The sequence below is a fragment of the Dendropsophus ebraccatus genome, chromosome 15 (assembly GCF_027789765.1).
Source record: "Dendropsophus ebraccatus isolate aDenEbr1 chromosome 15, aDenEbr1.pat, whole genome shotgun sequence".
In the NCBI taxonomy this organism is placed as follows: Eukaryota; Metazoa; Chordata; class Amphibia; order Anura; family Hylidae; genus Dendropsophus; species Dendropsophus ebraccatus.
Genome location: NC_091468.1, coordinates 73,153,163 through 73,168,923, shown reverse-complemented (window position 1 = coordinate 73,168,923; position 15,761 = coordinate 73,153,163). Strand labels below are relative to the sequence as shown.

The following is a 15,761-nucleotide window of genomic DNA, read 5'->3' as shown; positions in this document are numbered from 1 at the left end:
TATCAGCTGCTGTATGTCCTGCAGTAAGTGGTGTATTCTCTCCAGTCTGACACAGTGCTCTCTGCTGCCACCTCTGTCCATGTCAGGAACTGTCCAGAGCAGCAGCAAATCCCCATAGAAAACCTCTCCTGCTCTGGACAGTTCCTGACATGGACAGAGGTGGCAGCAGAGAGCACTGTATCAGACTGGAGAGAATACACCACTTCCTGCAGGACTTACAGCAGCTGATAAGTATAGGAAGACTTGAGATTGAGAACAGAAGTAAGTTACAAATCTATATAACTTTCTGAAACCAGTTGATTTGATAGAAAAAGATTTTCTCTGGACAACCCCTTTAAGATCTAAATAGTCTCCAAACAGATTCTTGAGATGTCCTCCGGTGCTTAGATATGTGAGACGTCACCCACCTGCACGTCCTTGTATTTGTCTCGGAGGTCCATCAGCCGGTGGTACGCTTTCACAGCTTCCGCAAACTCTCCCACATCTGTGCTGGTTAATAGATAATTCTCCCATATTTGCCAATGCTCAAAGTTGCACTTGATGGCTTCTTGAAGGGTTCGGAACGCTTTGTGTCTAACAAAACAAGAGAAAGCAATTTCCTCATTATCTCAATGGCAGATGGGTCCCTTCCCCACCCCTGACCAATCGTCCACAAACAAGAAATACGACCCTCTGCACCACCGCGGGGGAGGGGGGGATGGGGCACATGCTGCACCTTGTATTCTGGATGAGCAGCATGAACTGACAGATGGAGGGATACCCGCTGTATGTTCTGTCCATACATTCTGATAGCTATAATGAAGTCTTTTTCAGATGACCCGGACCTCCACCATCAGTCACCGTATCGGCTCAGAGACTGATCCATAGAGTGTAAAGACAGACTGATCAGCCGCAACAGGAGACATGAAGGACATTGGTGACTCCATGATAATGGATCCTAGCGAGGGATTTCAGGCAACAAGTCAATAGTCAGTTCTTCAACTTTTGGAAGCAGCAAAATAAGCAGTTGGCCGGATTCACGTGGATCAGGAGAACGTCCACAGGTGGAGGCACGGCCATGCTCTGGACTATGTTCTGCTGGAGAACCTTGGTCCGGTCATTTGACAATTAGCACCGCACTAAATGTTTTACAGACCAGGCACATCCTCCATGGCCCCAGTGTTGGCGATAGGACAATGCTGCCCGTCACACTGCAATAACTGTTCAGGGGAGGAACACAAACTTTTACATGTCGACTCGGCCATCAAACTCCCAGAATCTCTAACGGTTTGAGCATCTATGGGACGTGCTGGAACATTACCAGAGCCCCCTCCGCTGCAGGCAGACATTATAGTCACCGGTGAGGATCGCTTCCTGCAGTGCCGCCCCATCCTGGTGCTCTCATGCTGCCCGAATCCCGCTGGCTCCTACCTCACATCTCCTCTCACCCCTCTTCTTTCCCAAGGGCTTCTGAAGGCCTGAGGTCAGTGTCTACAGTGCATCTCATAGTGACACATTGAAGACTGTGACTTCCAGCCTCCTCAGATGCGGGTGACCCAGAAAAGAGGTCACATGGGGGCAGAATTTAAATGGCGCCATAGCAGCGGGATGACGCTGTGGCGCAGGACAACAATCATCACAGGTGAGTATATGAGCGCTTCTTTACTTCTTCTGTCCCTTTAAGCCCTACAGAAAGAACAGCCTGAAGCATCAGCAGACGTATAGCTGCATAAACCACACATGTTGCAGTGCAGCAGTTTATATTTGCCCTGTATGGTGCCCAGTACGCGACGTCCCCAAAGACGGACAGAATAATTGTGCATGGACTCTCATTTATTTTTGCCACAGATTTACCAAACACCAATTCTAGGCAATGATGAGTAATTATGATGGTGTCATCGGCAAAGTGTCTGAATTCCATTATAAAGTGATGGTTAGAGAGCTGGAGAGCGGCACAGGCGGCTTCCTCAGGGCGCGGGGTGACATCACTGAATAATCCTGCTAAATGGAGCTAATCAGACAAAGAAAATATCATGGAATTACAGAAAATAAACTAACGTGTAACAAAAGAATGACCTCTGACTGAGTATCTCATAGTGTCACCAGCTGTGAGATCCCTACACCGCCGTCAGATCCCTACACCGCCGTCAGATCCCTACACTGCCGTCAGGTCCCTACACTGCCGTCAGGTCCCTACACCGCCGTCAGGTCCCTACACCGCCGTCAGGTCCCTACACCGCCGTCAGATCCCTACACCGCCGTCAGATCCCTACACTGCCGTCAGGTCCCTACACTGCCGTCAGGTCCCTACACTGCCGTCAGGTCCCTACACTGCCGTCAGGTCCCTACACCGCCGTCAGATCCCTACACCGCCGTCAGATCCCTACACTGCCGTCAGGTCCCTACACTGCCGTCAGGTCCCTACACTGCCGTCAGGTCCCTACACTGCCGTCAGGTCCCTACACCGCCGTCAGGTCCCTACACCGCCGTCAGGTCCCTACACCGCCGTCAGATCCCTACACCGCCGTCAGATCCCTACACCGCCGTCAGGTCCCTACACTGCCGTCAGGTCCCTACACTGCCGTCAGATCCGTACAATGCCGTCAGATCCGTACAATGCCGTTAGATCAGTACAATGCAGTCAGATCCCTACATTGCCGTCAGATCCCTACACTGCCGTCAGATCCTTACACTGCCGTCAGATCCCTACACTGCCGTCAGATCCCTACACTGCCGTCAGATCCCTACACTGCCGTCAGATCCCTACACTGCCGTCAGATCCCTACACTGCCGTCAGATCCGCACACTGCCGTCAGATCCCTACACTGCCGTCAGATCCCTACACTGCCGTCAGATCCCTACACTGCCGTCAGATCCCTACACTGCCGTCAGATCCGCACACTGCCGTCAGATCCGTACACTGCCGTCAGATCCGTACACTGCCGTCAGATCCCTACACTGCCGTCAGACCCGCACACTGCCGTCAGATCCGTACACTGCCGTCAGATCCGTACACTGCCGTCTGATCCGTACACTGCTGTCCATCACCATTACTAAGATATAGTAAAACAAAACTATAGTAACAGGCCATATGGTAGCATTAAGTCGTATGCCTGATGTCAAGTCTCAGTTCCAAGTCCTCATCATGCACCAGGAGTAATGAGCGGCTAATACACCTGGTACATCCCTTCTAGGGGGGAGCAGATAATAACAAGTATGGCGGGAATTATTAGTCTCACCATGGGCTGCAGCAAAAGTTATGTCTGAGCGGAGTAACCCTTTAACTTTGTGGAGAGTCTTGCAGCAAAGTGACATTTCTATCTGGGTGCATTATTTTTATTGTTAATAAATGTAGAGTACGTGCATCATAACCCATGAGAAGGAGGACTGAACGGGATAAACGACACCCTCTAAGGGCAGCCCACTGTGCCTTAAAGGGAATGTGTCATCCCGTCACAATGACCCCTTAGAGTATAAATACAACACTATCCCATCGGAATCAATAGGGTCAGCTCCAGACTATTGGGCCTACTGTATGTCCACGGCACAAGCTCTAAAATAGCTCTTTAAATGCTGTAAAAAAAAAAAAAAAAAACACATCTCAGACAAGATGGCTGCCCAGTATACAGTATAATATTGTACTAAAAAAATAGGAAAAAGAGAAAAAGTCTCCAGCTGTAATGAATAATAATAAAATAAGATACTACATCTATATGTATGATAGTGTATATGTATGATGATAGCTGCCCTCTTGTATGCTAATCCTGTGGATGAGCACTTCTTCAGCCCCCGCTAATCTAATGCAGAGTGATTGGAGGCTCCAGTTCTCCCCATCTCTAGTGGACAGTAATAAGGATATATGATGTAGCCAATATTTTCCAGTCTTTTATCTCTGGTTTGGGGTTTGGGTTTAGTAGTATATGCCCCAAATCAGGGTCTTTTTCACCCAATATCCAGAACTTCTATTATAGTTGTCCAAGGCTGTAATCACCTAAACAAATGCTTTCTAGTGCCACTCTGAAGTGTCATATAGGCGTGGCCAGAGAAATCCAGGGCACTTCAGTGGCCACGCCTTTAGTACACATTGGAGTGGCAATTTTTTAGGTGATAGCAGCATCAAACATCTACAATCCAGGTAATGCGGATATAGCAGCGTATGTCCCCATCTAAGCAGTCTGGAAAGTTCTTTCTAGCTGACAGTTTTCCTTTAAGGCAGAGATGGGGAACCTTCGACCCTCCAGCTGTTGCAAAACTACAATTCCCATCATACCTGGAGGGCCGAAGGTTTCCCATCCCTGATATAAGGGGTGTATGTGGTAAAATGCTTGGGGAAAGTCTCCACTGATCAGCAATAGAGGGTAAAATAAGTATATTTCTGCGTCTAAACAAACATTTCTACGGATAAACATCTATCTATCCTAAGATGATGATAAAGAAAATACTAAAAGGGCCGACTAGATGGACCCAGTGGTCTTCTTCTGCCGACAATCTTCTATGTTTCCATGAAAAAGCTTCATCTTTGAGAAGCGTTCAGTTAGCTGCCCTGACATGCCAGCAGAGTGACCAGCTGTACCCATCCCCGGCACTCAGGGTATGTGCTACGCCGGCCCTCCCCGAGCTGGTCCCATCCCCGGCACTCAGGGTATGTGCCACGCCGGCCCTCCCCGAGCTGGTCCCATCCCCCGCACTCAGGGTATGTGCTACGTCGGCCCTCCCCGAGCTGGTCCCATCCCCCGCACTCAGGGTATGTGCCACGCCGGCCCTCCCCGAGCTGGTCCCATCCCCCACATTCAGGGTATGTGCTATGCCGGCCCTCCCCGAGCTGGTCCCATCCCCCGCACTCAGGGTATGTGCCACACCGTCCCTCCCCGAGCTGGTCCCATCCCCGGCACTCAGGGTATGTGCCACGCCGGCCCTCCCCGAGCTGGTCCCATCCCCCGCACTCAGGGTATGTGCCACGCCGGCCCTCCCCGAGCTGGTCCCATTCCCCGCACTCAGGGTATGTGCCACGCCGGCCCTCCCCGAGCTGGTCCCATTCCCCGCACTCAGGGTATGTGCTACGCCGGCCCTCCCCGAGCTGGTCCCATCCCCGGCACTCAGGGTATGTGCTACGCCGGCCCTCCCCGAGCTGGTCCCATCCCCGGCACTCAGGGTATGTGCTACGCCGGCCCTCCCCGAGCTGGTCCCATCCCCCGCACTCAGGGTATGTGCTATGCCGGCCCTCCCCGAGCTGGTCCCATCCCCGGCACTCAGGGTATGTGCCACGCCGGCCCTCCCCGAGCTGGTCCCATCCCCCGCACTCAGGGTATGTGCTACGCCGGCCCTCCCCGAGCTGGTCCCATCCCCGGCACTCAGGGTATGTGCTATGCCGGCCCTCCCCGAGCTGGTCCCATCCCCGGCACTCAGGGTATGTGCTACGCCGGCCCTCCCCGAGCTGGTCCCATCCCCCGCACTCAGGGTATGTGCTACGCCGGCCCTCCCCGAGCTGGTCCCATCCCCCGCACTCAGGGTATGTGCTATGCCGGCCCTCCCCGAGCTGGTCCCATCCCCCACACTCAGGGTATGTGCTATGCCGGCCCTCCCCGAGCTGTGTCCACGATGTTACAGTGTAGCCGTCACCAGGCAGCACATTTGTGATGACAAATATATTGCGGCAATGCTTCCCCCACATCCAGTGATAATAAGGACATATATACTATATACATAATGCAGCAATGCTTCCCCCACATCCAGTGATAATAAGGACATATATACTATATACATAACGCAGCAATGCTTCCCCACATCCAGTAATAATAATGACATATATATATATATATATATATATATATATATATATATATATATATATACACACACATACATAATGCAGCAATGCTTCCCCCACATCCAGTGATAATAAGGATATATATATATATATATATATATATATATATATATATATATATATATACATAATGCAGCAATGCTTCCCCCACATCCAGTGATAATGATATAATGTATATACATATAATGCGGCAATGCTTCCCCCATTAGAGGCCTGCACCATATGACAGGGGATTATTTTGTTAGCGGTGAGGTCGTCCTTTGTCTAATCAGCAGCCATTGTTTTCTGGTGACGTAAGCTTCCTGGAAGATTAGAGACTGTTCACTGTATAACAGTCTCTACACACCTAGCTGACAGGCTTTATGCTTTGTTCCCCCACAGTGCGGACACTGACACCAGAAAGAGGAACTCTCACTTCTAAAGGCCCTATTCCACGGAACAATTATCGTTCATGTCGGCTGATCATTGCAGTCGTTGGTTTTTCAACATTTTGAAAAACAAACGACTGATACAGTAACGATCTCCGTGGGATAGAAGCGTCGGCAGCAGACCGCTGCTGTATGCTATGGGCTGCCCAGATGATCTAGTGATCACCCGGGCAGCCCCCCTGCTGCTCCCCCCGGCCCTCCCCGGACTCACCCGTTCGCTGCTGCTGCGTGGAATAGCGGCGGCAGTGAGCAGGGAACGAGGAGCTAACGATTGCCCGTGGAATAGGGCCCTAAGCCAGACAGCAATGCAGAAATGGTGACAACGTGTCTGATTACACTCCAGAGATGAGGTTCACTACAACACAATTCAGCACTCAGTTTAACCTAAAAGGAGAAGTTGGGGGTCAGCCTTTTTTCCCCCAAAAGAGCAGACCCCAGCGCTGGAGTCGGGGAGATAGGTGCACATTGTTAAGTTGAGCCACCTCCTCCCCAGGCTTCTCCTATAAAGGGAATAGGGACAGGTGATCAGGATGTAAAATAAATCAGGCCATTGTCTTTGCTGATGGACATTTGCAGAGTTATAAAACTGCATTTCTCCTTGGAAGCAGCAGACTTTACAGAAGTGATGCTGAGCGGCAGCATGCAGGCCTGCTCCTCCCCCACATCTCCCTGCCACAGCTAATTGGTGTACAGGGCTGGAGGTTCGGCCTTGTATGTCAATCCAGGGAAGGTGTGGACTGAGTCGCCTCTCAGTGAATCTGGATGGGAGAAGGGGGTGGGGCCTAATTTAAGACCCGCGTATGAGAACTCCGGTTTTCATAAATCCCCCTTGAATGTTTGGAATTTTTCTAAGTAATCTATCGTCACCCAGTACTGAGGTCAAACACGTCTGGCGGCAATTACAGACTCGTCTTCTTGGTACAAGGTTTACAACCCGGATTTGGGAATTTTCTACCATTTTTTCCTGCAGATCTTCTGAAGATAAAAAATTAAATGACGAACTAATGTAAATATAGTGAGAAAAAACCTGGAGCTAAAAATGACCTGATTCTGAATGTGCTTAATCCCCGACAATCGTCTACGGAGCGACACATGACGTATATTCATACACTATAAGATTCCAGAATCCATAACAGGGACGGGCAGACATATGGGGGTCAGGAGGCTGCAGGACGTGCAGGATACTTACTTCTGCCTCAGTCGGATATACGCGGATGACAGGTTGTTCCAGGCTTCAGCGTTCTAGAATAAAATATAAAGCATATAAAGTCCAGGAAAGTGTTTGTACGTTCACCGACTATCACACCTATCCTCTATGAAGCCGCTAAATCATTCACATGGACGGGCAAAGCATGAAGAGGTCTCGGAATTTTCTACATTTACTTGTCCCGTGGGATGTGTGAAAAGTTCAGGAGACGGCAGCGATGTCCGTGTGAGGAATATGTGAAGACTGTGGTCTCTGTGTTACACGTCTAGTCACAGACCGTCAGGACGCTGAGATACAGGAACCTCATCCAGAGTAAGCCCAGGTCTCCGGCCCAGGTCTCCTGCCCATGTCTACTGCCCAAGTCTACTGCCCAAGTCTACGGCCCAGGTCTCCGGCCCAGGTCTCCGGCCCAGGTCTCCGGCCCAGGTCTCCGGCCCAGGTCTCCGGCCCAGGTCTCCGGCCCAGGTCTACTGCCCAGGTCTACTGCCCAGGTCTACTGCCCAGGTCTACTGCCCAGGTCTACTGCCCAGGTCTACTGCCCAGGTCTACTGCCCAGGTCTACTGCCCAGGTCTCCGGCCCAGGTCTCCGGCCCAGGTCTCCGGCCCAGGTCTCCGGCCCAGGTCTCCAGCCCAGGTCTACTGCCCACGTCTACTGCCCACGTCTACTGCCCACGTCTACTGCCCACGTCTACTGCCCACGTCTACGGCCCTCCAATCTTTATTATAGAGCGGCACAGGGACAAAACTATTGAAATTGGAATCAGCTCATGCAGCGGAATTGGAGATAACCCTAATAATGAGGAACCCAGAGGCAGGAAACCTATATACAATGTTTTTAAAAATCTACAGAAAAAACTTCATAGAACTATTCTCCCCTCACAATGTTTTATAGTCTAAAAGAATAAATACCCATAATTACCCGTAATTCATCAAGGGAAATATAAAAAGTGGCGGGTCCCGAAATATATGGACAAAAAAAAATAAGGTTCTATAAACCAACCGACCACTCACCCTGAGGGCCAATAAAGGATAGAAAATATACAGGATTATACTTACATCCGGCTCCAGGGTGACGCAGCGCTGAAACGCTCTCGCTGCCCCTTCATATCCCTGCAGGGTGATATATGCGCAGCCCAACGAATACCACACCCCAAGCTGTAACCGGAAAACGGGATAAATCAATTATAAAGTCATATAGAGAGACGTTCTACAGACGCATGAGGCATGTACAGCTACCGACCGGAAATTAGATTAGGATTAAAAACATTTACAGGTGAAAAATACATCGGAGGGCGTAATACTGTGATGTAACAGAGGATCAGGAAGGGAGAAGATTTGCCATTGAATGACGGCTCTCCAATAAAAATGTTTGTCACTTGGACAGTGTGTGAGCATAGCCTAAAGCAGTGAGTTATAGTGTGTGAGCATAGCCTAAAGCAGTGAGTTATAGTGTGTGAGCATAGCCTAAAGCAGTGAGTTATAGTGTGTGAGCATAGCCTAAAGCAGTGAGTTATAGTGTGTGAGCATAGCCTAAAGAAGAGCCTGGAATGGGTTAGTGAGGCATAGAGGCAGCTCCGCTGACTGTCCATGTCAGGAACTGTCCAGAGCAGCAGCAAATCCCCATAGAAAACCTCTCCTGCTCTGGACAGTTCCTGACATGGACAGAGGTGGCAGCAGAGAGCACTGTGTCAGACTGAAGAGAATACACCACTTCCTACAGGACATACAGCAGCTGATAAGTACTGGAAGACTGGAGAAGTATAGGAGTACCCCCAAAATACATAGGGAAAAGGCAGAAAACACAGTCTAGAAACAATTCTCACACTGACAACACATCCAGAGAGGAGAAGTGAGGCTCAAGAGAGGTCACTGCAGCTGTATGTGCCAGTGTGAGGTCAAATATAGCATATATATATATATATATATATATATATATATATATATATATACACACACACTCACCGGCCACTTTATTAGGTACACCTGTCCAACTGCACGTTACCACTTAATTTCTAATCAGCCAATCACATGGCAGCAACTCAGTGCATTTAGGCATGTAGACATGGTCAATACAATCTCCTGCAGTTCAAACCGAGCACCAGTATGGGGAAGAAAGGTGATTTGAGGCCTTTGAACGTGGCATGGTTGTTGGTGCCAGAAGGGCTGGTCTGAGTATTTCAGAAACTGCTGATCTACTGGGATTTTCACGCACAACCATCTCTAGGGTTTACAGAGAATGGTCCGAAAAAGAAAAACCATCCAGTGAGCGGCAGTTCTGTGGGCGGAAATGCCTTGTTGATGCCAGAGGTCAGAGGAGAATGGGCAGACTGGTTCCAGCTGATAGAAAGGCAACAGTGACTCAAATAGCCAACCGTTACAGCCAAGGTAGGCCGAAGAGCATCTCTGAGCGCACAGTACGGCCAACTCTGAGGCAGATGGGCTACAGCAGCAGAAGACCACACCGGGGGCCACTCCGCTCAGCTAAGAACAGGAAACTGAGGCTACAATTTGCACAAGATCATCGAAATTGGACAGTAGAAGATTGGAAAAACGTTGCCTGGTCTGATGAGTCTCGATTTCTGCTTGAACATGACAATGAGGTCACTGTACTCCAATGGCCTCCACAGTCACCAGATCTCAATCCAATAGAGCATCTTTGGGATGTGGTGGAACGAGAGATTGGCATCATGGATGTGCAGCCGACAAATCTGCGGCAACTGTGTGATGTCATCATGTCACTATGGACCAAAATCTCTGAGGAAGCTTCCAGCACCTTGTTGTATCTATGCCACCAAGAATTGGGGCAGTTCTGAAGGCAAAAGGGGGTCCAACCCGTTACTAGCATGGTGAACCTAATAAAGTGGCCGGTGAGTGTATATATATATATATATATATATAGCTGATATATATATAGCACATATAGCTGATATATATATAGCACATATAGCTGATATATATACAGTAGCACATATAGCTGATATATACATAGCCCATATAGCTGATATATATAGCACATATAGCTGATACATATATATACATAGCACATATAGCTGATATATATACAGTAGCACATATAGCTGATATATATACAGTAGCACATATAGCTGATATATACATAGCACATATAGCTGATATATACATAGCACATATAGCTGATATATACATAGCACATATAGCTGATATATACATAGCACATATAGCTGATATATATAGCACATATAGCTGATATATATACAGTAGCACATATAGCTGATATATAAATAGCACATATAGCTGATATATACATAGCCCATATAGCTGATATATATAGCACATATAGCTGATACATATATATACATAGCACATATAGCTGATATATATACAGTAGCACATATAGCTGATATATACATAGCACATATAGCTGATATATACATAGCACATATAGCTGATATATACATAGCACATATAGCTGATATATACATAGCACATATAGCTGATATATATATATATATATATACATAGCACATATAGCTGATATATACATAGCACATATAGCTGATATATATATATATATACATAGCACATATAGCTGATATATACAGTAGCACATATAGCTGATATATATAGCACATATAGCTGATACATATATATACATAGCCCATATAGCGGATATATACATAGCACATATAGCTGATATATACATATATACGATACATCTCCCCCTAGGCCAGGTTCAGACTATGTAAGTGTGCGGCTGTATTTGCGGCTGTAATTGTGCGGCGGTATTTTTGGTGGTTCATGCGTACGCTGGAAAGTATAGAATATACGGCTGCACAGTGCACACTATGTATGAATCTACGGCCCTATCGTAAACGGACCCGTAAAAAATGAACAAGACCATTGTTTGCGGCTGGACATGCGGCCGTGGATTGACAGGCGGTCCGTACGGAGTACTTCAAAAATAGCCGGCAATGATGCCGAATGCCGATGCCTCTAATAGTTAATATATTAAATTAATAAAACACATTTTCTTTGTAATAAAGTCCCTTTCGTTGGTCAATAATTTAATTCTAACGAATCCATCATTGTGCAATTAAATATACTGTTAAAATAAATAGATATATAAATAAATGTATATTTATATATATATTTATTTGACAGAATATTTAATTGCACAATGATGGATTCGTTAGAATTAAATTATTGAACAACGAAACTGAATTTATTTAATCGAAAATGTGTTTGATTAATTAAATATTAATTAGTACAGGAAGCTCCATAAGCCGTTAATTCATATTGCCGGTAATAGAGCTTTCTGTACTAATCATCACTTTACTTTAATGAAAACATCAAATGTTTCTTCTAATTATGTTATCACAATAGCATTATTAGAAGAAATATTTAGAATTATATGTGCGCTCAGCTGATTGGCTGATCGGCTCAGCGCACATATAATGAGCCGGTCCGCAGTACAGTGACTTCATTGTGCTGCGGACCAGCGAAGAGACAACATCGGGGTGAGTATAGAGCTCTCCCCACCCCCTCCCCAGCACTGCACCCCTCCCAGCAAGGAAGGGGGGTCACTTAACCCCTTCCTTGCTGGGATGGGTGCAGTCTGACATCAGTCTGGCCCCCAAGGGGTTAAGGGGGATGCAATACATCCTCCCTTAACCCCTTGGGGGCCAGACTGTAAGCAGCGATCTGTAAAGATGCTGCATACTGTAAGGTGCACAACACCGCTCACAATGATGGGTGTTGTGCTCCTGTTTGTGTGTTTTTTGTGTGTTTCTCCCTTTTTGTTTTTCAGATATCGGTATCCTGGGGATTACGTCGGATTCTGTGGACTACGTCGATGACCAGCGTTTTTTTAATTTTTTTTTTTTTTATAAAATGGTCAATGAGGGGTGTGGGGGTGTTTTTATTTGAATAAAAAATTTTTTTAACTTGTGTCTTGTCTTTATTTCTTTACTTTATAGACTTAGTAGTGGAAGCCGTCTAATAGACAGAATCCATTACTAAGTTGGGGCCTAGTGTTAGCCGGTATAAAATGGCTAACACTAACCCCCCATTATTACCCCAGTACCCAATGCCACAAGGGGTACTGGGAAGAGCCAGGTGCCAGTGGTCCCGGAGCGTCAAAATTGGCGCTCCTGGACCGGGCGGCAGCAGGCTGGTAAGATTTAGGCTGGGGAGGGCCTAAACCAATGGCTCTTCCCACCCTGGTGTTACCAGGCTGCTGGCGTTTGGTTTTTAACCCGGCTTACACTAGGCCCCGACTTAGTAATGGATTCCGTCTATTAGACACAAGTTAAAAATTTTTTTATTCAAATAAAAACACCCCCACACCCCTCATTGACCATTTTATTAAAAAAAAAAACAAAAAAAAAAACGCTGGTCATCGACGTAGTCCACGGAATCCGACGTAATCCCCAGGATACTGATATCTGAAAAACAAAAAGGGAGAAACACACAAAAAACACACAAACAGGAGCACAACACCCATCATTGTGAGCGGTGTTGTGCACCTTACAGTATGCAGCATCTTTACAGATCGCTGCTTACAGTCTGGCCCCCAAGGGGTTAAGGGAGGATGTATTGCATCCCCCTTAACCCCTTGGGGGCCAGACTGATGTCAGACTGCACCCATCCCAGCAAGGAAGGGGTTAACTGACCCCCCCTTCCTTGCTGGGAGGGGTGCAGTGCTGGGGAGGGGGTGGGGAGAGCTCTATACTCACCCCGATGTGTCCTCTTCGCTGGTCCGCAGCACAATGAAGTCACTGTACTGCGGACCGGCTCATTATATGTGCGCTCAGCCGATCAGCCAATCAGCTGAGCGCACATATAATTCTAAATGTTTCTTCTAATAATGCTATTGTGATAACATAATTAGAAGAAACATTTGATGTTTTCATTAAAGTAAAGTGATGAGGGGCGTGGCTTGCTAATGGAGGAGTGAGGACGCATCTCGGCTCGGCTCCGCTCTGACCCTCACCCTGAAGCCTTATATGAACTGAACCACTCGGTTTTTTCTCTCCCATGAACCGAGCAAAGAAGAAGAGAGACCTTTCGGCACAGTCTCAGGCTGATTCGGGCTCTATCCACCGTTTTTTCGGCAGTCAGGACAGCCGCCAGCCTAAGACCCCCCGCTCCAAGATGGCCGCTGCCACGCGCGCCTCAGTGTCGGCGCGGTCACAGGACTCTGGAGCTGCCTCCCCGGCACTGTCGGGCCGCTCAAGGGGCACAGATCCAGATGACTCGGAGGACGAGTGGGATCTTAAAGCCTACATTAAAGCTCTACCTACAAAGGAGGACTTTGAGAGGTGCGTCACAAGGTTGGAGACGAGCTACAAGAAGGAGGTAGACGCCATAAGGGGGGAAATACAACACCTAGGCCACCGGGTGGTTGACTTGGACAGACAGCAGGAGGCCATACATGACAGGTTGGATGCGCACACGTCCATCTTGCAGGATCACGCGGCCAAGATTCAAGATCTTCTCACCATGCAGGAGGACATTGAAAACCGACATAGACGTAACAATGTCCGCCTGCGCGGTATACCAGAATCTGTACAGCCGCAGGAGTTGGAGGAGGCGGCTCAACGTTTATTTCATACGCTCTTAGGCCCCGATCACACTGGGCAGGTTGAGCTGGACCGTATACATCGCTCACTGGGAACTAAACCACCCGACAATGCCCCGCCAAGAGATGTGATCTGTCGGGTTCATTTTTATAAGGAGAAAGACAAAATTATGTCCGCTGCCAGAGGGAAGGGCCCGCTCGATCTGGATGGCGCGTCTGTCACCTTATTGCCTGACCTAGCCCGTCGCACCCTGCAGCTACGCAGAGCACTCAAACCTGTCCTGGAGGCCCTGAGAGAACGGGAAATCCCGTACAGGTGGGGATACCCCTTCCAACTGATTGTCAGACAGGGCGGCAAGTCAGTGACCTTTCGACATCTTGGCGACCTGCCTAATTTTCTGGGAGCCCTAGGCCTGCCGATGATCTCTCTTCCGGATTGGCCACCTGTGTTGTATCCTGCTGACCCTCCGCACCGAGACAGATGGCAAGAAGTCCCTCACAAGAACAGATCCTCCGGTTCTACCTCCACACCGTCCAGAAGCCCGAGGCCCTGACTTTTCTCCACTGATGGTCCTATGAGACGGTCTGGGACTTTGCCGTAGTCTCCCTTACCTTGGGGCGTTTCCCGACTGGTGCTGTGAATATGGTCTACTAAAGTCTCTCGGTTTTCTTCTTATTGGTTCTCACTTAGTTCCTTGGTTCAGTTTCACATACTGTTTTGCATATATGAGTATTTTGGTACTTGTTCATACTTATCTTTCTGTGTCTTTAGGGTGGGGGGTGGGGGGAGGGGTGGGGTTCGGGTACTTGTGTTGGTCCTCCTGTTTCTGTTGGTTTTCATTCCCCCCAGTAGGGTTTGTAGCCAGCGGGCTGACTACAAGTGTACTAGATATTTAGTTATTCTTTAGTGGTTGCTACCACACATTGGCCTCACATTGCTGGTTATTCTGTGCGCAGTGATGTTCTTTCACTGTTGTTTTTGTTCTCTTTCTTTTTCTTTTTTTTCTCTGCCTACCCTTCTCTGCTGTCCCTTTCCCCTCTTCTCCTTCTTCCCGACCCCGCCTCACCTTCCCCTCCTCCCTGCCTTTCCCCCCCCTCCCACCCTGGTCCCTGACCCTTGATCACCTATGGATGCCTTAAATGTTTGTTCCCTTAATGTTAAGGGCCTGAATGTACCTCAAAAACGTAGCCACATTCTCTCCTATCTCCAGAAGCGTAAGGTTTCCATTGCTCTATTACAGGAAACACATTTCCAAACCTCGGCCTGTCCCAGATTATCCACCAGATTGTACCCGACCTGGTATCATTCTACTAATGATGCGGCCAAATCTAAAGGCGTTTCTATTGCCTTTCATAGGTCCTTCCAACCGGATATTTCTAAGATTCAGACGGACCCGTTGGGTCGCTATCTCTTCCTCCAATTCACCTATGCCTCTCAGTTATTCACAGTTGCCTCTGTTTATTTCCCTAACCAGGGTCAGGTCTCGTTTGGATTGGATCTCCTTCGCAGTTTGGATGAGTTTGCCGGGTCCTCTAAAATAATCCTGGGCGGAGATTTCAACTGGGTGTGGGATCCCGCGGTGGATTCTTCGAGTGGTAAGTCCTCGCTCTCCTTTGCAGCACTCCGTAGACTAAGGAAAGAATTTCATTCCCGTCATCTCATTGATGCCTGGCGTGTTTTACACCCCGGCACCAAAGATTACACTTTCTTTTCCCCTTCTCACGCCTCCTATTCCCGATTAGACATGATATTTGTCAGCC

General features: G+C 48.1%; 1 protein-coding gene across 5 annotated transcripts in view; it reads right to left on the bottom strand.

Annotated features, from left to right (window-relative positions):
- TTC27 (tetratricopeptide repeat domain 27) overlaps positions 1-15,761 on the bottom strand; it is a 238,890-nt gene that overhangs the window by 39,820 nt on the left and 183,309 nt on the right. For all 5 annotated transcript variants that reach the window (XM_069954653.1, XM_069954649.1, XM_069954652.1 and 2 more), the window contains 3 exons: positions 8,498-8,596; positions 7,424-7,476; positions 408-573 (listed from right to left, as the gene is read on the bottom strand). In XM_069954653.1, coding sequence (XP_069810754.1) covers positions 408-573; positions 7,424-7,476; positions 8,498-8,596 — 318 coding nt within the window. The remainder of the gene's footprint in view (positions 1-407; positions 574-7,423; positions 7,477-8,497; positions 8,597-15,761) is intronic.